Genomic DNA, 21,697 nt, shown 5'->3' on the forward strand with positions numbered 1-21,697 from the left:
GCAGCATTCGTCTAGACACTTCTGCATTGTTGTCCTGAACATCAGGGAATGCTAGGACTGCCGCTTTTAAAGCTACATTGGGGATTCCATCTGGGCCAGGTGCTTTCTTCGTTTTGAGGCGTTTCATAGCTGCAACTAGGACGTCGTTCGACACCCCTCTGCCTTCGTTGTTATCAATCTCATCCTCTCTATATGGCGTGGGTGGCCAGGTCGTTGGGTCGTGCTGCGGGAATAACCCTTCCACGATAACTTTTAGTTTTTCGGGACACATTTCGGAAGGTGTCGTTGGGCCCCTGAGCTTCGCCATCACCACTCGGTAGGTATTGCCCCATGGATTGACGTTCACGTCCAGACATAGCTCCTTGGAGCAATAAGATTTGCTCCGCTTAATCGCCCGTTTGAGAGTGGATCTAGCCTCCATAAATTCCACTCTTCACTCTCCTTCTTGCTTCTCAGCTTCTCTTAGAACCATCCATCGTACACACCACACTAGTGGGATAGTTGTGGTAAGGCAGCACATGTCATCACGATGTCATGCCCCTTTGAAACTGTTCTCCTCAACAACCTATATGGCACCCAACGGAGAGGAGCACAGCGCGATAGATGGCTCGATCAGGTTGACCTGGGGACCGGCGCGTCCTACCAGAAATTTGGAGGTGTTGGGTAGTGGACTACAATAACGCGATGTCCTACACCACATTTGTCATCGCCGACTACCTGAATCGGAGCGGTGTCACAACGTATGAAGACGTCTTTCAGTAAGGGTTCCAAATCGGAAATGTTATCATTTTTCTCATTTTATCATTTTATCTGAGTACTGATCAATCGATCTAGGATTTGTTTGATATTCTATACATTACAATCCTCCATTAATTAAATAGTTTAAATTGATGAAAATTAGATGAATTTCAATTCGCTCAAACATTTCTTTTGCTCATTTGAGTGCTCACCTACTCTTACGTCTATGGGGAGCAACTCAGTTACACGTACATCGGTCTCTCTAAACGCCAAATACAAAACATCGATTTGTATTTCATCTGGTGGAGAGCGCTTGTGTATTTCTGCATCACCCATACACACATAAAGTGTTGCCAAATGTGATCGAAATGATGAATGGTAACCGGTTTTGATGTTTTGTTTATCATAAATGTGGAATAATGGTTGTGATGGAACAACCCTGTGACCGTGTGTATATCAACTGGGGGGATCGCCGCGATTACTGTTACAGTTATTATACCAAGAGGAAAAAATACACTTGTGGGGCAAGCTGGGCGCCATCGCCAGCTTGTGTATTAATTATCTCGAAAGAATGAATCATGCGTAAACCATCTTTTTGTTTCTCCGACTGAAAAGAGACTTCGAAAATTGTGGTATCTACGACATATTTCGTAGAACTCTTTTATATCAAAGATATAACCCACTCTTAGTTTTTGTATTTATTGCTTCATGTCCACAAAATAAAATGATAGAGATCGTCGCAAAAATGCTCCACTATGTGAATAATTGTAGAATTTCATGAATAAGTGAATAAAAACGAGGATACAGCCAAACAATTGACCATTTTAAGATTTACCTACTTTGTTCTGCACAACAAATTTTATTCACTCATATTCAGATGGTAGAGAGACTTTGCGATGCAAATTAGGATTATTATAAATTTTGTCATAGAAATTGTCACATTCTAGATCAAAGTTTTGCCCAACATTGAGTCGCGATTTTTTCGTTGCCCACATAATGTTCATCATACAAAAATTCTTTCAACCGGTCACAAATTTCTTACACTTTAGTTTTTCATTTCTTAATCTATTTGCATCCAACGATTTGCAACTAGCACCCATTTTTTGTTTCTACTTTTCATCTTTTCATCTCAAATGATTCTTGCGAATGCTATTTCCAAAAACTCAACTGTTCCTCCTTGGCAGGCCTTCTATTTTTTAATGTAGTCCAACACAGTATCGTCGAAATTTTCCATAGGCTTTAAAAAATTAAGCCTCCTGTATTTAGTTTGAATGAACTAGGCTATTGAGAACACTAATGGCAAATTCATCGTCTTTTTCAACAAGGTAACGATCGTTTGAAAGTCCTTCCGCGTAAAAATAAACCGCATAAATTCTAAAAACCGCGTAAAAAAACTGCATAAAATAAAACCGCGCATAAAAAACCGCGTAAAAAGCGACTTCAGTGTATCTGTAAACCTTCACAGCGAAGCTTTCAATGTCGAATGCCAAACATTCGATTTTATGTCGATGACAGTTGAGTAAAATTTCTGCGAATACGAAAAAAAAAATACATAGCGAGGATGACTGGTGAACTAGTCCAGTCAGTGTTTATTTTAACTGACTTGACTAATGAATACAAATCTGCCTCTCCATTCAACTGATTTCAATCCACACTTCCATTTCCCCCTGACACTAATTTTATACCCGAGTACGCAATCTTATTTTGCGTCCATATAAAGAGGAACGAAAACTTGATTTCTGATGCAACAAAGTAGTTACCCCAGCAATGGACGGTTTATTTTCTACCCATCGTGAACTCAAACCAACGAACTTAGACATTTATCAAGTATACTATAAGGGTCCTCGCGGTCCTAGTATTAGTAAATAGCGTGTAAAATAGCGCACAAACACACTGCACGCTATTTTAAGAGTGTGAGTAATTTTCGTGTACGATACAAAATAATTTAGTTCACCTGTAGCGTATGTCAAACCACGTTGAACTCAAACATCGATGCATGCACACGTACATGGGAGAGAGAAAGAGAGCAACGAGCAAGTCACTTCAAAATGCGATGAGGACAATTTGACTCGAAAAGATGAAATGATATAGTCGAGTCGGTAGAAAGAGATAGCGACTAATCGCCTGTTTTGGCGGAGAAAGTGCGTGAAGAAGCCAAAAGTCATTGCTAACTGAATACGGATATAGTCAGTCAGATAGTCAGCTGACTATCCTCAGTTGACTTAGCTATGCAGAGCCCTGCTCAAAACTAAACGTCGCAATGTGGTCATCGCCGTCCGCCGGCTCTGCTCACCATCTTTCTGAAGGATTCTGAAAATTTTTTTTTTATTATATCTGTATTATAGTGATTTTCAACTCATTTGGCTGGTTCGTCACTTTTTACTTCCATTTTTGGAAGAATGTCGGGAGTGAGAATTGAACTCGTGACCTTTAGCGTGAGAGGCATGGATGTTACCACTACGCCAGATCGCCTCCACAATGGATTCTGAAATAATTAGGGAAGCCACGCTGGGATGACTTCGGAAAAAGCACTGTTGAGGCCGCAATTCTTGACCGATTTCGTAAATCACAATGTATTGAAAAAACATATAACTGGTACCATGATCCGGGGGCAAATTGCTCAAACGTTTTAATGAAAACGAATTGAAGTTTTTGGGGATGTTATTTAATTGATTTTAAAACTTTTTTATACTACACAGAAACTGATGCGAGTAAAAGTACTTATACCTCGCATGTATCCGCTCTGGTTTCTCAAACACTAATGCAAGCGAGCAAAAGAACTCACAGTTTGCATGTATTCGCTATGACGGTTCCTCCAGGTGCCTATATTTTGCGTCCGTGTTTGGGAACACATCACGATCACCAATCATCGTCAATGAGCTCGATTGTTATGATTACAATAGCTTGCTTTCGAAGCAATTTTGAAGCTATTGAGACGATTTTTTGGACCCATAAGTGACAATCATAAAACTCGTTGACATTTTAAATTTCGGATGAAGTGATTATTATACCACTCCATTCAGCTGGTAAAGTGGTATTAACGTGCAAAACCTTGCAATCCAGCGTTACTCTCTCGTTTTCGAAATTTTGAACTTACACCCCGGTACAGAAATGGAAGACATAGTCCTACGCGAAAAAAAAACAAGCGATAAAACGGCTCGGGACACTGAAACTTATCGTTTAGGGTGCAATGAAAATGGTCATCTCGATTTTTCATACAGAATTTCCCGCAAAATGTTGATTTTCAGAAAAAAAATTATGCTAAATGTCTGGAAATTGCATGAAACGTCGATATTTACTGTTATCTCAAAATAATTTTTCGTCATAAATCGAATTTTCGGACGGAAAAACGACTGAGTGCTAAAAGGTAAATTTTTTGACAAAAAAAATATTGTTTTCGAGATAACAGTAAATCCGCAACGTCGAGATTTACTGCAATTTCAACACATTTTTTTTTTGAAAACCCCGATTTCATGTACTCGGATGATTTTTAAAAAACTCAAATTTTGTCTATGCGACACTAGTAAATAAAATTCGATTGAGCTGAACTTTTGCATAGGCTATTAGGGTATAGGAGTTGCAGGAAGTCTCGTTTGAAAATTCGAGATGATCATTTGCGAAGTTATATCGGAAATGAATAGAAATCATTTCAAGAACATTATTCTGTGAAAGTGCATTAAAATTGGTTAACCTTTTCGTATGTCATTCCATAGTTTCTTCCGTACGGATTCTAAGTGGACAATGCTTTAGAACGCAGAACTGCAACGTGGCTTCATCCTAATGTGTGAAGAAATATCATGGAAAGAAGGCGAAAATTTAAGTTTTATTCAACCATGACGAGAGGAACAAATAGACCCGTGGCAGACGAAGTTCGTCCCGGACCATTCCACCCAGATTAATGGACCAGATAATGAATCAGAATGATTCTTTTCCATATGCCACAATCCCTTCTGCGTGATATATATGTTTTCATTCTTTCAATGAAGCTAAACTCAAGGCTGCGAGAGATGCTGAACTCAGCTGAGCAATGATGAGTTTGTTTGTCGAGCCATTGAATCAGGGGGCTAATTTGAATAGAGCTCTTGTCGGTCGGTATGTGCAACTGAGGGAATCACACAAACACGAACATTGCTGACACAAATGGCGAATTTGGAAGAGCGAGAGTCGAACAATCCGTAATTGCCAACTAACGGTCATCACTGTGCCTTCTTCATGCAAGCTGATGATTGTTGAAAAGATACATAATCCCATCTGTTTGCCGGATTCATTTACACTGATTGCAATTTTTATCAGAGACGGAATGCAACGGGGTCCCGGATGGGTGAAAAAGTCATACGGAGCGATACATTTCTTTGAATGATACTTAACACGGCCGATTCGTTGTAGAAAGAGGTGAATTATCTCGAAGAATGTTTAATCTTTCCCAACGTCTTGTGACCCCTCGTTCCACAGAGCCAGACTTGTTGACGAACGAATTTCACGAACGCTATCCCCTACTGTTAGATGCGAAGTATTTAGAAATGTCAACTGGAACCATCCACATAGATATATGGTTCGGCACCCGGCTGACACAGTAGACACCTTGCCAGCATCCAACCCATCTGGTGTAGGATAAACCGTTCGAAGTTCAAGTCGGGCATCGTAAGCTGGCTGCCTATGCTGGGCCTGATCCTGAAGAGTGCGCGTCGACATTCGAATGAAAAAGAGTGACTGGCTAATGGATTTTCACCGGTAAAGTTTATTCTATTATTTATTTAAATGATCTGCAAATGCACTTTTACACTTCACCTGATTGTGTATAAGACTTTATTTGTGTTCTTCTCGGTATTTGCTGGATGATGCCCCCCTCCGCCTCTTTGGTCCGAAGAAAGCAAGTTTGCAGCATGCTTCGACACAGACGCAAATGATGAATCGAAAAGACAAAGGTCGCAAACGGAACAAGCGGGAGGACCAATGAGGGATACCCTCCTGCCAGGAGCAGCAAATCACTTTCTGCAAACACGGGGGAGACTATACTTTGTAGAATGGTTTTTTTTCTTCGCCCTTCGTACTTGGAAATCTCTTCATTCGGCCGGGATCACGACATAAATCATAATAATAATGAAACATTCACCATTTAGAAAGTGTGGAAAGTAATTTTTTACCTAACCCCACTCTCACTGCTGATAGCTGATAGCAAGGGGTGGTTATGTATAATCCAAGATGCGAAGCAGAACTTGATTACTATTAGTAGCACTGTTAGGGGGATAAATTAGTTTGCGAAAATGGATTGAAAAAAGCAAAACAGATAGCATAATGGTGTATTTTTAACGAGATGTGCGAATAATGGAGTCCATTCATCACCTGCGACTTTGTTTCCAGGGAACGAAATGTTGCGAAGATATGATGGAGGGCAGTTCTGAACTTTTTAATGCTATGGTACGAACGCAACCTCAATAGCTGGAACAGATATTTGCTTTGCCTTACGATCATAAAGTTGGCTTGATACATTAAACAAGAAAAACAAACTGGCTATATGCTTCTTATTTTATGTTGTATTAAGTTTTTGTTTTGATTCAAATTAAATTTCACTTGAATTTGTTACAATTCAATAAAATTGTATTATTTAGTATCCTTTGCTGAACATAATCATGTTGGGACACTCTGGCAGTTTTCTCATCGATTTTTTTATGGAATAATTATGTTGATGATAACGAGACGGTCATTATGCAATGATATTGGTGACATTGTTCCGTGCATTGAACAGCGAAACAGCTTTTAATGCCGTTTCATTTAATTATAAGCAGGTAACGCCCAGGTAATTATTCCATTTGATTCTTCCTCCTGGAAATTCAATCCGCGAACAGTATTTTTTCACTGGAGTTATTAGAAGGTTCAACCACAAAACTGATTCTCGGTGCAATATAATGAATCACAATTAAGTGCATCCGAAAAGTTGTTCCACCGCGCCGCATCGACTTATGTTGAGTCTGTACACAAGCGTAAAGAAGTGTAACTGAGCAAGCAAGTTTTGGTATCTATATATGCTCCTAGTTATGATTCAACGATGCCCCGCTCACATGCGCTTGTTCCAGAAGTACAAGCATGTGGAGATGCGAGTACACAGTTTCGAGAGCTAATGATGATTTAAGGTCCCTGTAGGGGCATTATAGCACCGCACCTATGGTAAATGTGTATGCATGGGCCATAAAGGGAGCAACTTTGCTGCGGGAAGAGCGCTTCGTAATTTAACCTAGTTTGTTACACGTTACATAGCAGAATGGTACCTTATTAATATCGCATTATTATTAAACTCCCAATGCATGTGTCTCGCCATATCCCACACATAATGATCGCCAAAGAAAAATGGTCGATTTAGTTCGGTCCCTGTTTTATTTTTGATTGAAACGATGAACCGATGATGTCGTATTGATATTCCGAGGTTGCGAAATATCCTCTATTCGAAGATGCATAATTTCGGCATAATGATCGGTTAGATCTTAAGTCCCTTTCCAAAATCGTTGTCTGCAAGTTCTGTATTCTGAACTGTGTCAGTGTGCTTCTGAGGGTTGGACAATATCTGCAAGCGGATATGATTCGTTTTTTGTGTGAAACATCCATCCATGAACCATGCAGCTAATACCCTATAACCTAAGAGTGGTTCTCTCAAGCTAATGGTCGAAATGAGATTCACTGCCAATTCTCAGATGGAACCTCTCGATAAATGTCAAAGACGTAGGACTAGGTCTTGACTAGGTCTACGAAAAATGTAACGTTTATTAAGAGTTTTCAATTGCATATTACGCAGAATCGTTCTTACAATATATGTTATAATATATACCATTAGACGGCAGATTTATCCAGTTTTTTTTTCGCCTGAGACATCAACAGTGGAAATAATAAAACAAGTGGACAATCTAACAAATAAAAAAGGTATGTTTTGCGAGCGGATGCGAAGGTAAATCATGTATTATACATTCTTTCTTCCAACTTCGTTCCCATGAATGTTGCATGTAACACAAAATTGCGTGCAATAATTCGTTCTATTCGTTAATAAGATGTTGAAGTACAGGGTACGTTTATGAGAAGGTATCCTGGACTCGATGTGTGTCTGATACGATTCACTTATACACTCTCAACTATGACATCTTAGCTTTGACGGAAAGCAGCAATCGCAAAGCAATTCATAACAAGTTTTTTTTTGTTGCGAATATTACGTGTTTTGCTACATTTTATTTGAAAATATCTATTTGAAAACATTAAATTTAAAATAACGGAACTAGTACCCAGGATGTGTTGTTTCTGTGTTGCTTTTTAAAGTGGTCTTTTTACGGCGGCCCGACTGCGAAGGAATATATATTCTATATATATATATATATATATATATATATATATATATATATATATATATATATATATATATATATATAAATGGTTTTCTGTCTGTCTGTCTGTCTGATTCTTATGGACTCAGAAACTACTGAACAGATCGACATCTTGTAGGGGTAGGGTTGTAGGGTGCAATAAATGTTTCTATGGTGGTTATAAACAACCACTGTCCTCTTCTCTCCTCTCTAAGGGGAGAAGAGGGGAGGGGTCTGTCTTTATTATATCATATTTTCTGTATCAAACATTTATTCCATGTAACGGAGAAACATGTTATTTGCAAGTGGTTGAAAAATCTTGAACGAGAATTGTGTCTGAAAATAATCTGATATTATAATGGTGAGTTTTGGTACAAGTACTAGGATTTTTTTTAGTAAAAGGTAAATTCAACGGGGTCGATTAGAAGATCAATCAATGAACAGTTCTGCGATTGGACTCATAAACTTGCGCTTAGTAAGAAAACGTGAATGTTTGAAGGTATTGATAACAAAAAACAAATTTTGGGCGAGACGAAGTTTGCCGGGTCAGCTAGTATAAAATATTTCTATTTTCAGATAACTCTATGGATCGATGTGTGGCACCCGGATGCGTGAGTATTCAGCCATCGATACCCTGGCTCGAGTCCAACTCAAATTATGAAAACATATCCCACAAATTATCATTCCATCGATCCCCAAGGGATGTGACTTTTCGGAAGCAATGGCTTCGATTCTTTGGACAGGAGCTAAACAGCAATACTAAACACATGTATATTTGCTCGCTTCACTTCAGTCCAGATTGTTTCATTCATATCGATGGCTTGGAAGTATTGTATTGTCGAAGACTGATACCAACAGGTAAATTTGAACAAATCCATATTATAGTTACAATTATTACACAAAAATGTTTATTTTTAGCTGTTCCTACTGTCAGAAAGACCAACGATTCTCATGCCTCAGGAAATCAAAACGGACGGCTCGCCGAAAGGTCTTGATTGACATCAAGCAAGAGTAAAAAATCATAAATCATCCATAACATCCGAAATAAAGGGTGTGTCACATCAAATTGCATCACGGAAAAAACGCTGTAGAAATTTAATTTTTAGGAATTATATCTTCAGCTTTCGCTTTAAAATCAGATAAGAGTGTATAGATCACGTTGGCCATGCTTCACTGTCAATTTTTCGTAAATTTGGAAAAATGTCGTCGAACGAAAAAGAGCGTCGTGAATTAATCCTGTGCACTCATTTCGAGAATCCGGAGTTGTCACATCGGGACATCGGTAAGATGCTGGGAAACGTCCAATCCACGGTCAGCAGAGTACTAAAACGATACTTCGAGAACCTAACCATCGACCGGAAGGTGAAGAACGGCAAAAATGGATGCTCCGTCAGTGAAAAAGATCACAAGCGCGTAGTTAAGCAGTTTAGACGTGATCCGAGAAGTTCGGTCCGGGATGTCGCCAATAAGCTGAATTTGTCAAGTTCATTCGTCCAGCGAACCAAGCAGCGGGAGGGCCTGCGTACATACAAGGTACAGAAGGCTCCAAACCGCGACGAAAGGCAAAACATGGTGGGGAAGACGCGAGCCCGGAAGCTGTACACCGAAATGTTGACGAAGCCGCATTGCCTGGTAATGGACGACGAAACCTACGTCAAAGCGGACTTTCGTCAGCTGCCGGGCCTGTTGTTCTTCTCCGCAGAGGACAAATTCAGCATTCCGGAGGAGATTCGCATACAGAAACTATCCAAGTTTGCCAAAAAGTACATGGTGTGGCAAGCGATCTGCTCTTGCGGAAAGCGGAGCGCCCCCTTCGTGATGACCGGCACGGTAAACGGGTAGGTTTACCTTAAGGAGTGCCTACAGAAGCGCTTACTACCACTATTGAAGCAGCACGAGGGCTCGACCATCTTCTGGCCGGATCTCGCTTCGTGCCACTATTCAAAGGACGTGTTGGAGTGGTACGAAGCCAACGGGGTCACCTTCGTGCCAAAGGAAATGAACCCGCCCAACGCGCCGGAGCTTTGCCCAATAGAGAAATATTGGGCGATTATGTAGCAGGCCCTCCGGAAGAACCCAAAAGTTGTCAAATCGGAGGCGGACTTCAAGAGAAAATGGTTTTCTGTTAAAAAAAAACTACAACCTGACGTTGTACAGAACCTTATGGACGGGGTAAAGAGGAAGGTGCGAGCATACGGGCTTGGGCTCGAAGTATGAAAAATGGAAAATGCCAGAAGTTGTTTAATAGTTTTTATTTTACTGTCTAAAAATTTCAAAAGGATCGGTCTACTGGGCGAATTTCTACAGCGTTTTTTCCGTGATGCAATTTGATGTGACACACCCTTTATTAATATTCTTCATGCCTCATATCCATAATTCTCAATGACTCAATACCTTCTATGATAGATTGAGCAGTAGAACCAATACGACTTGATTGTGATAGTCTACAAACGAAGAATTATTTCACCGAAAAAGCTACAGCTCCTGATGACTAATAATAAGAATAAGACAATGGAAATAAATCACAATACCATAGCTATCTATTCAAAATAAAGCACTTGTTTTCATGTGTATTTTATCTCAGAATATCACGAAATTGTGAGTATTTTCAACTTGTTTTTTCGTTTCTTCCCCATAAATTTCATATTAAATGTAATCAATGACGTGATATTTTTTTTGTTTACCGATTCACATATACTTCGTCTACCATTACAACCTGTTATGTGTCCCATTGATATTCATTAATCATTTTCAGTTACACAGTTGAACTTCCAGCCAGAAGCTTATTCTCTTTCTTTGTTCGTTACAAACCGTTTGAAGGTTATGTGTACATACAACAAACGGCCTATTTAGAGTTCAAAAGAGGTCAACTAACAGATTTCTGAACAATGAAAAGAATTACATTTAAAATGACCAAGTGTTCTGAACAATCACAGTCCTACGTCAAACTTCCATCCGTGCCTCTAGGCTCAGACCCTTCTACTTTTTTTAATATTTTGTGAATTACTTGAGTTGAAACACTAGCGAAATATTTGGAAGTAGATTCTTGAGGTGGGACTCATCTGAAGTTAGATGATCGTAGAAGTGATGGACCTTAAACTTATTAAGAAGAAATAAGGTCATTGGTTCGATTGTCGCCTTCAAAATCATCTACATTAGATATTATGTACTTATACCAGCCCTTCTACCAATCCTCAAAATACTTCTCGAACTTGATATTTGAGATAGCCTTTAGATATTTTTAAACAATATGCACAATATACACAATACCATCCTCATTTCCTGTTATAAAGAATACACTGTTTAAAATTGTTCTTCATGAATCATTTGTTTTACGTTTTACATCATGAATCGTTTGTTTTACATAAGTATGATATCATTTATCACAACAAACATTGTTTTTGGATTGCAGTACAAGATTTGTACATTGGATGCGCCAGATTTGATCATATTTGTGAACAAATGAATAATGTTGTTGAAACGGTCATTTTGAATGTGGCACAAAAAAAAATTTCGCATAGCTGAAAATGGCGCGTCATTACTGATATCAATGACATTTCTGTACGAAAATGTTTGGTTTCCATAATTCTCTATAGTCAGATTGAGTTTATGATTCTGAGTACGAATTCGCGAGTAGTTTTTCTTACTGATCATGAAAATCGAAATTTCTGTGCGGAAACTAATAGCTAAGGACCGCGAAGATGGCGTATCCTTTCGGAACATAGCGGTCAAGTATAACGTAAGCATTGGTGCGTGTCAGAAGCTTTGAAGGAATTACCAATAGATTGGTACCGTTTGCGCCTGGTTTGGACGTGGACGCGTGCGCTTGACAACCAGTGTTTGGATATCGATCAAAATCGAATGATAGGGGAGAGGGGGGCAAATTCGAACACTTTTTTTCCTTGATTTTTAATATTTTTTGTAAACTTAAAAAAAAACCTGAATCAATTTTGGTTGTCATTTGGTCATCAATGTATCATAAGAGCGTGTTGTAGGTGTGCGTTGATGCGATTAGGAATGGTTTATTCGAATTTTTGAAAATTCCCTTTTTGTCCGAATGTGTTTACTCTTATCTCCAGCATATCCTGCATTTTTCTGTTTATCAGTATTTGTCTGAAAGGAAACTGCTTGCTACGAGAGTCAGTAAAAAATCGTGATTTAGCTTTCTTCCGTTTTCGAGTGGTGGTTTTCCGTGGTGAAGTTTTTGGAAAAGGTTCAACATTTTCCGGGGACAAAGTTGCCTAAGTAAAATTTTAATTGTGCTGTAGACGCAATGTTTTGCAGCATTGTTGTATTACCCAATGAATCAGTTGCTACCTACGCTCCAGTAGTTGAAATCATTTGAGCATTCAAAATCCTTATTCGAAAAAAACTTTCTTGAGAATGAATAGCAACCTGTCATTTTGAATTCAGCTAGGATATTACTCAGATGAAAGAAGCATTATAAACCGATGAAACTATACCTGAAAGGTCGTGTATAGAAATAGTTTTTCCAGTATGGCATTCTGGGACTTTTTTTCGGAGTACGAAACGAAAAGTATGGTTTTGGGTGCCAATAAAAATAGTTATCTCGATTTTTCATTCGGAACTTGCTACAAAATGTTCATTTGTACGATAATATGCCCTATGCAAAATATTAGATGATTCGGAAATTAATCTACTGGTGTCGCAGACGTTATGATTTGAGTTTTTTGAAAAACAAAAAATCACCTAAAATCGAGGTTTTCAAAAAAAAGTTTCATGCCAAATGTCTTAAAATTGCATTAATCGTCGAAATTTACAGTTACCTCGGAATTTTATTTTATGAAAAAAATGTTTTTTTTGGCACTTGGTCGTTTTTCGCCTGAAAATCGATTTTTAATAATTTTTTTTTTAGATAACTGTAAATCTCCACGTGTCATGCAATTTTAAGATATTTGGTATCGAACTTTTTTGTTTGAAAACCCCGATTTGCGGTGATTTTTTTGGATTTCTAAAAAACTCAAATTTTAACATCTGCGACACCAGTAAATTAAGTCCGAATGAGTTAATATTTTGCATAGGGTATATTATCGTGCAAATCAACATTTCGTAGCAAGAATTTTTTTTCGAAAACCCCGATTTCCTTTACTCTTCCCTTGGGTGATTTTTAGATATTCAAAAAACTCAAACTTTGACCACTTTGCGCCACTCTCCTTTAAGTACGATTGAGCTGAAATTCGGCATAGGGTGTTTTTTCGAGGTGGTGAACATTTTGTATAGGGTAACTTTTCGAAACTTTAGGGTCGACTTTTTCCCATACATTCATTGGCACCCTCCCTATTGAGTAGCCGATCGTTCTGGAAAACTGAGACCTTTTGCTTGAAAGGGCCGATAACTGAACCATCCAGCGGTTGTAAGCGATTTCTGACATAAGGTGGAAAAGATACATGAATTGTGCAATTTTCTCGGCAATATTTAATTGCTTCTAAAGTGCAATGACTTTTTGATTGATTTTTGATTTTTGAAATTGATTCGTTTACGTTGCTTTTTGCTACCTTTTTCAAATGTTCCAGAACATTGAGAAACAGTTTTCCCGTTATGCAACCGTAAGTTCGGAAATTAGCAAAGACAATGGACCCAGTTGGACCCCCTGTGAGCTAGAATCATGAAAACGTTTTATTCGAAACTAGTTCGATAGCTCTTTTCATCTCATCTTCGTTGATGCTGGTTCTATCGGTTTTCTTTTTGTAGTTTCGAGCCATCATTAGGTCTGAGAATCAGACTAAATTGATGTTTGTTAGTAAACAACAATCAGACACAAATCTTATGAGGTATTAACCATCCGAAGACAAATCATAATTTTATCTCATAATTTTTTTTTGAATACACTTTCAAATATACCCCAAAACAGGCCGCAAGAGATTCGAACACATGACTAAATCTTCATAATAAACTAGAACGAAATACACACTACAGCATGGCGCAGCTGGGTCGAAACCACCTCCAATGGGATATTTGAACTGATTGAGAACTAAAGATGACCTACGAAGAAGAAACTTATTGTAATTCGTGTGAAACTGATGTTGATTTTGTAAAGGAGTGAGAGTTTTTCCATCTGGTTCTATAATTATAAAAAACTGGAATTTTAGTTTTTTGAATGTTTTGCGCCTGAACACAACAATAATGTTCAAATGACCAGTGAATGAAGAAATGAAGATAGTTATTACATCCTATGCCATATACTTCAATTCAACCAACTTCTTACATATCTCTGGAAACTCAGAAAAAATGAGTGGTTCTATAGTTGTGAAACGCAGTGTATGATGAATTGTGGAATTTACGTTGTTATGGTGCGGCGGATATATGCTAAACATATTTTCTTTCCATTGAATTCACCCAATTAAGTATGATTTTTGTTGTGTGTTTGGATAAATATTCCTCCACTATTCGCAAGCGGTATAGCGCACTACAGTTGGGTATTATTCGACCGAAACCTCTCATGTTCTGCCACTCAAATGTTTCATAATACTCTCTCTCAACTTTTCCCCGGTCATCGTTGCATAACAACAAACATTCGTTATACGTGTGTGTGGTTTTGTGAAATATATTGCCAATAAAATTTGCAATCATTTTCTCATCTAGCTCGAAAATGCGATGAGCACAGCAGCATTTTGCCTTATTCATATCTCAGCCGCCCCGGTTCTCGCACTTTCGTTTTGGAAAACCTGACTAGATCCTATCGAAGCTGCAGGAGGATATCCTAGTGCACACACCTCGCCCCCTCCCCATCGAATAGCCACATTTGAGTACAATATAATACCGCAATACATAATTCCACATGCAATTGCATTCCATTGCTGCTGCTGCTGCTGCTGCACTTACCTAGCTGCTACATCACGATGCACTACATTCATTTGCTCTAGATACTTCATACCGGAAGCTATTTGTGTGGCGATGTAAATTAAACATCCGTAGCTGCGGAGGAAGAAAGAAAGATAAGCAATGAAAATTGAATTAGAACTAATGGCATTTAGGTACTGTGATGCAGAGTTCAACAAAACTCGAATCATATGTTGTGTGCAGTAAAGGTGTCGGTTGGAAATGAGAAAAAAATGTGTCTGTGTTGCTCTCGCTGAGTGTTCTGTGGAAGTCATATCTTCATTTGGTCAATTCGGGTTTTTAATAGAGTCATTAAATTATAAACAGTGATGTCCTTAGATTCATACATTCTATTTCTTAAATATTAAAATCAGTCTACATGAATTCAGATTGTATTTTCATAGCTTTCCTTCGAAAGACCAGCTTTGCCGGATCTGAAATACCAATACGATACACCCTGTGCTGCTGTTGTTTCAATGCATTGGATATGTGGGGGTTTATTCGTACCCCTAGGCATTCAAACGGTATGTGAGAGGAGTGAGCGACGGGAGAATACGTAATGGTAAAATAACAACATAGTCCTGCGCTCCATTATAGTCTCCGGATGGGTTAAGGTTATGTAACTTTTGCATTTAAGCCGTTGCTGCTGCTGCTAAATTTAGGTCCACTTCGGTTGTTGTCGACGTTTCGGCTCATGTGCACAGGAAGGACGCAACAGAGCAGAGCAGACTATAACTAAACAACCCAACACTCAAGTTGAGCTGCTGAATCAAGTCGAGTCGAACGGCGTTTGCTCGTCCTGATTCCGATCCTAAACCACACATCTTTCGGGCAAATGCAATATGGTAAAATTATTATTCTCTTATTGTGCTCCTGTTTCAAGCAGTGAAACTGGGCACGAAAAATAAAAGAATCCATGATAATATTTCCTAATTGAAGTCGTTGCTTTAATCCACCAAGAAGGTTTGATAAGGAAATTTCAACAACTGAACACTAGAATGTAGGTTATGTAGTCATTTGAATATAACATCGATGGGACTACATTTTTGTGTGTACAGACAACACTCCGTAGTCGTTTCATTCGATGACGATGGCAAGCTCTGCGTTGCTAGAAACGACCGATGTGTGAGCTTTCCCCCAAACCTTGACAAACTGACATGTATATGTTTTTGGGTGATATTATCCTTTTTCACTTAGGCTCGGAGATGTACCGCAGAAATGTCCTCAACTATATAGTGTTACAAACTAAGTGATCGTTGGATATTCTCCTAGCTACAATAACATTTCTCGTACGTAAGGAACGAAACCCGAAAGTGGTGGGTTAAGTGCGAAAGTCTGCTCGCTCGAGGAATAATGCTGGGGTCTGGAAGATCGGTTATGATGTGAAATTGGCCCGCTTTCAGTTACCGAGCGAGTGAGAAAGGTATTAATTATTATTGCTGAGTGAGTCGGGACATGATACCGACTGTCAGAATGACAAAAATTTGCGGGATTGGCGGCGCACCGAGTGTTCCATGGGATTGAGCTTTGAATAGAACTTCTCACAAATTCAACTAAGTTAACACTTTGCGGACCGCTCACGAGAATTCACGAGTTTTCGCATTCCGTCTTTACGGACTGGAGTGAAATTAGCGAATAAAAGTTTTTGTTGCGTGCAAGTTTCTGTTCAACGTCTTGCTGGATTTAATGTATAATGAATTATTTCAATTGAAATAAATCGATTGTTTATCAAGTTACCAGCTTCAAAATCATGCTCATTAGATAGAGAATTGAATCATTCATCTTTCCACATAATTCTTTTTTTTTTTTGATCGTGACAGAGTAAAGTTATAGACTGAAACGTGAGCATTGGTGAGCATTTCCATTGGTCGGAAAAGGGTCTAAGAAAAGTTATAGCCCAAAACCTGTACAGGTCGGACTCGATTATCCGGAGACTCGATTATCCGGAATTTTAGACTCGATTACTTTATATATTCGATTATTTTATTTTTGATTTTCGGAAATTTGAATAATTTGTATAATAATTCCATATTGGATAGCCAATATGGGTATCAAATGAAAGGGCTTGACTAGCAGAACACAGTAGATCATGAAAAATACAAATCCAAGATGGCCGCAGTTCCCAAATAACTGATTACTTTTTAATGGTTTCATTCAGCTTGCCCTGTTTGTATGTATGTTTGAATGTTCGTAGGATTGCCCCACATTAATTGAAAGTTCACCCCGTTCCTGATCACTGATTGATCTGAAATTTGGAACATACCTTGAATTCTATTGCCATTATAAAACTGCGTATTCCATGATATTGAAAAATTCAATTTGGCCGCCGCTAAACAATGGCTGAATGGCTTGACTTGGAGAATACACTACATTATCAACAACATAAACATGAATGAAGGAACGGATGTGATAACTACTAACTGTTACTTGTCTAATTATTTTCTAGTTTTTAGTACATTAATCCGTATAACCCCAAAAGCTGTTTTATTTATTTTATTTTCTAGTTTTTAGTAAATTATCTGTACCATTAGCATACTACAATGGTATCTCTACAATAAAACCATTCAACTTTTTTTAAATTTTTATTTCTTACCTAACTTTCTTCGGAATATTTAAATTATTTACTGTATTCTATTAGTCAAATCATTTTATTTGATAACAATACAGGGTAACTTCGATATAACGTACATTTTACTTTCAAAATTGTACGTTATATCCAAACATAATAAGAACTCAGAAACGTAGCTTATATTACTTTATTGTGTTGCTGTTTGAGTAAGGTTAATGGATAAATTCAACTAGAAGACGAAGCCAACCTTTCTCATGATGTTTCTCTTCGTACTGTTGATTAAAATTTGATTCATTCAGAATCCGGAATCACAAAACAGTTGTACTTCGGGATTGGTTAAAAATACAAACCAAGCTTTAGTATCAAAATAAATATAATTCATTGTTCTTTCAGAAAAACACTATTCAAAAAATTATTCCTTTGGACTTTGAAAATGTGTACGTTATAACGAGGGTACGCTATATCGAAGTTTCCCTGTATTGAGGGGAATGCAAAAAATACATAGTCGACTATTTAGTGGCGGTTACCTTTTCGAATGTGGGTTGTTCATAATGTAGTCTATTCTCCAAGTCAAGCCATTCGCCCATTTTTTAGGGGCGGCCAAATTGAATTTTCAAGCGGTTTTATAATGGCAGCATAATTAAAAGTATGTTTTAAATTTCAGAACAATCAGTGATCAGGAACGGGGTCAAATATCAATTAATGTGGGGCAATCCTACGAACACTCAAACATACATACAAACAGGGCAAGCTGAATGAAACCATTAAAAAGTAATCAGTTATTTATGGACTGTGGCCATCCTGGATTTGAATTTGCATGATCTGCTTTGTTCTACTAGTCGAGCACTTTCATTTGATACCCATATTGATGTGGTTTTGAAAAAAAAAAATATATATATATATATATATATATATATATTTGGCGCCACTTTGTGGTGGCGGCCATTTTGGATTTGCATTTTTAATAAATAACTGTGTTCTATTATTCAATCCCTTTCATTTGATACAGGTCAGACTCGATTATATACAGACTCGGTTATATGTGATTCGATTATATACAATTTTAGACTCGATTATATACAGTTTGGAAAAAAAATATTTTTTTGACGTGGGACTACGTCTAACCGGAGTATATAGGGGGGTAAAATGAAAACCTAAACACAGAACATGCAGGAAAAAATGAAAGATTCCGAATGCTTATAACTCGAACATTCCTTACCGGATCGGAAAGATGTTTGCATCAATTGATAGGAAATTTTTCTACGCATCTATCGTAATTAATAAAATGCTATTTTTCATTAGATAAAGAATTGAATAACTGTAAAATATTAAGGGTTATCTAAACGCCCTAGCTGCCTCGTTTTGATTGGCCCGATTTACGGCTTCCCCAACACAGCCATAATAACCAAGCAGCCTTGGGGAAATCGGCATTGCAAATACATGAAAGTCGGGGATATTTTTGTTCCGACTGAAATGTGTTTCCCCAACACGGACTTCAGAATCAAGGTGTGGGGGGGAGTTGGCATTGCAAATTCATGCAGGTTATATCATAAATATAACCCACCCATTTTTTTTTATTCAAATATGACTTATTTCAAGAAGAAATGTAACGTTTCAACGTTTAGGTGAAATTTAAGTGGCTGTTACATATACAGTGGGGTAAAAATAGTGATTTTTGGAGATTTTGCTTGATTTTTTATCAGGAATTCTTTATATCGATATTGCAGCCAAATTAAGAAAGATAGAATTTGGGTGTCAAAGAACAAATTTTATAGCGGTTTGAGAGCTTCAATTTAATTGATAGGTACAATCCAATTAGTACAATTTTTAGGATAAAAGTAATAATAAAACAATAAAAATTATTATCTTTTAAGTTTTTCACTTCCAAAATGTTATTAAAATACACTAATTTAGATGTTCCACTACTATATCCTATACTAAATTTTCTCATCTTTCAAATGAAGGCAACAGAGTTGTCTTCCGTAGCGTACTTTTTAATGTAGAGCCAGTTTGAGGCAACAGAGTCCGAAACAGAAAAACAATTCTATAACTCTGTCATTGTTGAAATTCGAACATATGCGTAGAAGGATTTTTTCAACAAATATGATCGCCTATCACCTCCTGAGAGAATCTGGATAAATTTATTTTTTTCATGTGAGAAAGGTGTTTTCTAACTTAAGGGGATGAATCAAAAATCAAATTCCTCAACAAAAAACACATGCAAAAAAAAAAAATAAAAAAATTTTTTTTTGAATCGATTATCCGGAGAATTCGATTATCCGGAGTGAAAAAAAAAATCAATACTCCGGATAATCGAGTCCGACCTGTACAACTGTACAAATTTGGAAAATCGTTTTGTTTTTCGATGCCAAATGACTCAAAAATGCATAAAACGTCGAAATCTGGTATTATCTTGAAAAACAAATTTTAGACGAAAATCGACTGAGTGGCCAAAAAATCAAAACTTTGAGTGCTTTGAGGCACCACTGAATCATGCCCGATTGAGCTGAAACTTTGCACAGGTCATTTTTTGAGCCAATAAACAAAATGTACATGGTCGGTTTTTGAAATTTTTCCCATACATCCATTGCCACCCTAATGTAGATGTAGTGAATAAAAATAGCGGGAAGAAATGAGAAATTGATTTCTTTCTGTTTTTTCAAAGATAGTAAATCCAATTAACGTTATCAACTATCTTTCATTTGAATTTCTATACCGTTGTTGTGGACCATTCAGTACTGAGATATTATTGTATGAACGAAAAATTTCGAATTCGTATTTGATAATAAATAGTTCGTTGATCATCGAAAAACAGTTTTGAAAAATTTATTTCAACTGAAATAATTCATTATTCATTAAATCCAGCAAGACGTTGAACAGAAACTTGCACGCAACAAAAACTTTTATCCGCTGAACTTTCATCCGCTAACTTCACACATAGAGGCGAATGAACTGCAAAGTTTGAAGCCTCTTAAAAACTTGCAAGCAAAGCAAGCAACTTCACACAAGTCAAAACGTGCGGTTCCAGGCGTATGTCTTACGTATTTCTTCCCGGTCCTTAAAGTGTTAAGGTTCGGAAGCAGCGCTATAGTCAGAAAGGAAAAGCTAAAAGTCAAGCTTTGAAAAAAGGTAGCAAACGAGCTACGGCGGTCTTTGGACATGGTACAGAATGCTACAAAATTCTACAACCATTCAAGCCGGAAGTATTAGTGGAATTGCATTACTGATGAAAATTATAGCTATACTGAAAAAAGTGATATGGCGTTTGCCAGATTTCGATACCATGTTTCATTCTCGGACATAAATAGAATGAAATGCTCGAAAAAATACTATTCACACCAAATCTGGCAATCGAAATATTCCAATGCAGTGACACTTCACTTACCTTAACGAATTATGCTGCACGAGCGAGCCGGTTTCGGCCGTGTGCTCCTGTAGGAATTGGTTCAAGTCCGTGCTGAATTTGTAATCTAAAACGATACAAATTGGCTCGTCCTTCAGACAGGCACCGATCAGTCTCAGGATGTTCTGATCGTTCAGTCGGCTGAGTTGCTTGGCCTTCGCCCGGAATTCCTTCCTCACGTGCTCCGAAGCGCCGGGACGCAGCGTTGATACGGCTACCAGACTCGAGCTGTGGGAGAGAAGGAGATACAAAATTACAGTAAAGAACAAATCCCAAAATTGAAAAGTGTAATATCATGTCACATGAGAGTGAATGTGAACTTGCTCTACCTCAGACACTAATTGCTCATACAGATCTAGTCTCGGAAATCGCTTCGACCCGGAGGGAATGAAACAGAAAACGGTTGCTTCAAATATAATGCAAACCTTTTTTCGGAAACTACTCCAAAATTCAATTCAACAGTCCAGAAGCCTTCGTGCTTTATCGCAAAGCTTTATTTTCCATTCGTTCCACCCGCAGCTATTCTTCTGCTATCCCTTTCCCCGACCCAAAACGGGCTCTCAGCACGAACGCCACCACTACCCCGAGTATCATTCCAGTGGATTTCGTGCAGAATAGTGATGTAAAATGCATGTACTTTACGATATATAGCTCTCGGTTCTCCAGGTCCGTGTCTCGTATTTTGTCCTATTCATTCATGCATTGCCAGCTCTCGACTAATGCCTCGCCGGCTGCCGCTTTTTGTCCGTTGTTCCGACCAAGAAGGACAGCTACAGAAGCGGCAACGCCAGCGCCAGACAGCCA

The 21,697-nt window shown here is 38.0% G+C and overlaps 1 protein-coding gene across 4 annotated transcripts in view; it reads right to left on the minus strand.

Moving 5' to 3' along the window:
* The window catches only part of LOC129775535 (discoidin domain-containing receptor 2), a 631,586-nt gene that overhangs the window by 52,038 nt on the left and 557,851 nt on the right, over positions 1-21,697 (minus strand). For all 4 annotated transcript variants that reach the window (XM_055780375.1, XM_055780374.1, XM_055780376.1 and 1 more), the window contains 2 exons: positions 20,876-21,121; positions 14,925-15,017 (listed from right to left, as the gene is read on the minus strand). In XM_055780375.1, the coding sequence (XP_055636350.1) occupies positions 14,925-15,017; positions 20,876-21,121 (339 nt within the window). The remainder of the gene's footprint in view (positions 1-14,924; positions 15,018-20,875; positions 21,122-21,697) is intronic.

The sequence above is a fragment of the Toxorhynchites rutilus genome, chromosome 3 (genome assembly GCF_029784135.1).
Source record: "Toxorhynchites rutilus septentrionalis strain SRP chromosome 3, ASM2978413v1, whole genome shotgun sequence".
NCBI lineage: Eukaryota > Metazoa > Arthropoda > Insecta > Diptera > Culicidae > Toxorhynchites > Toxorhynchites rutilus.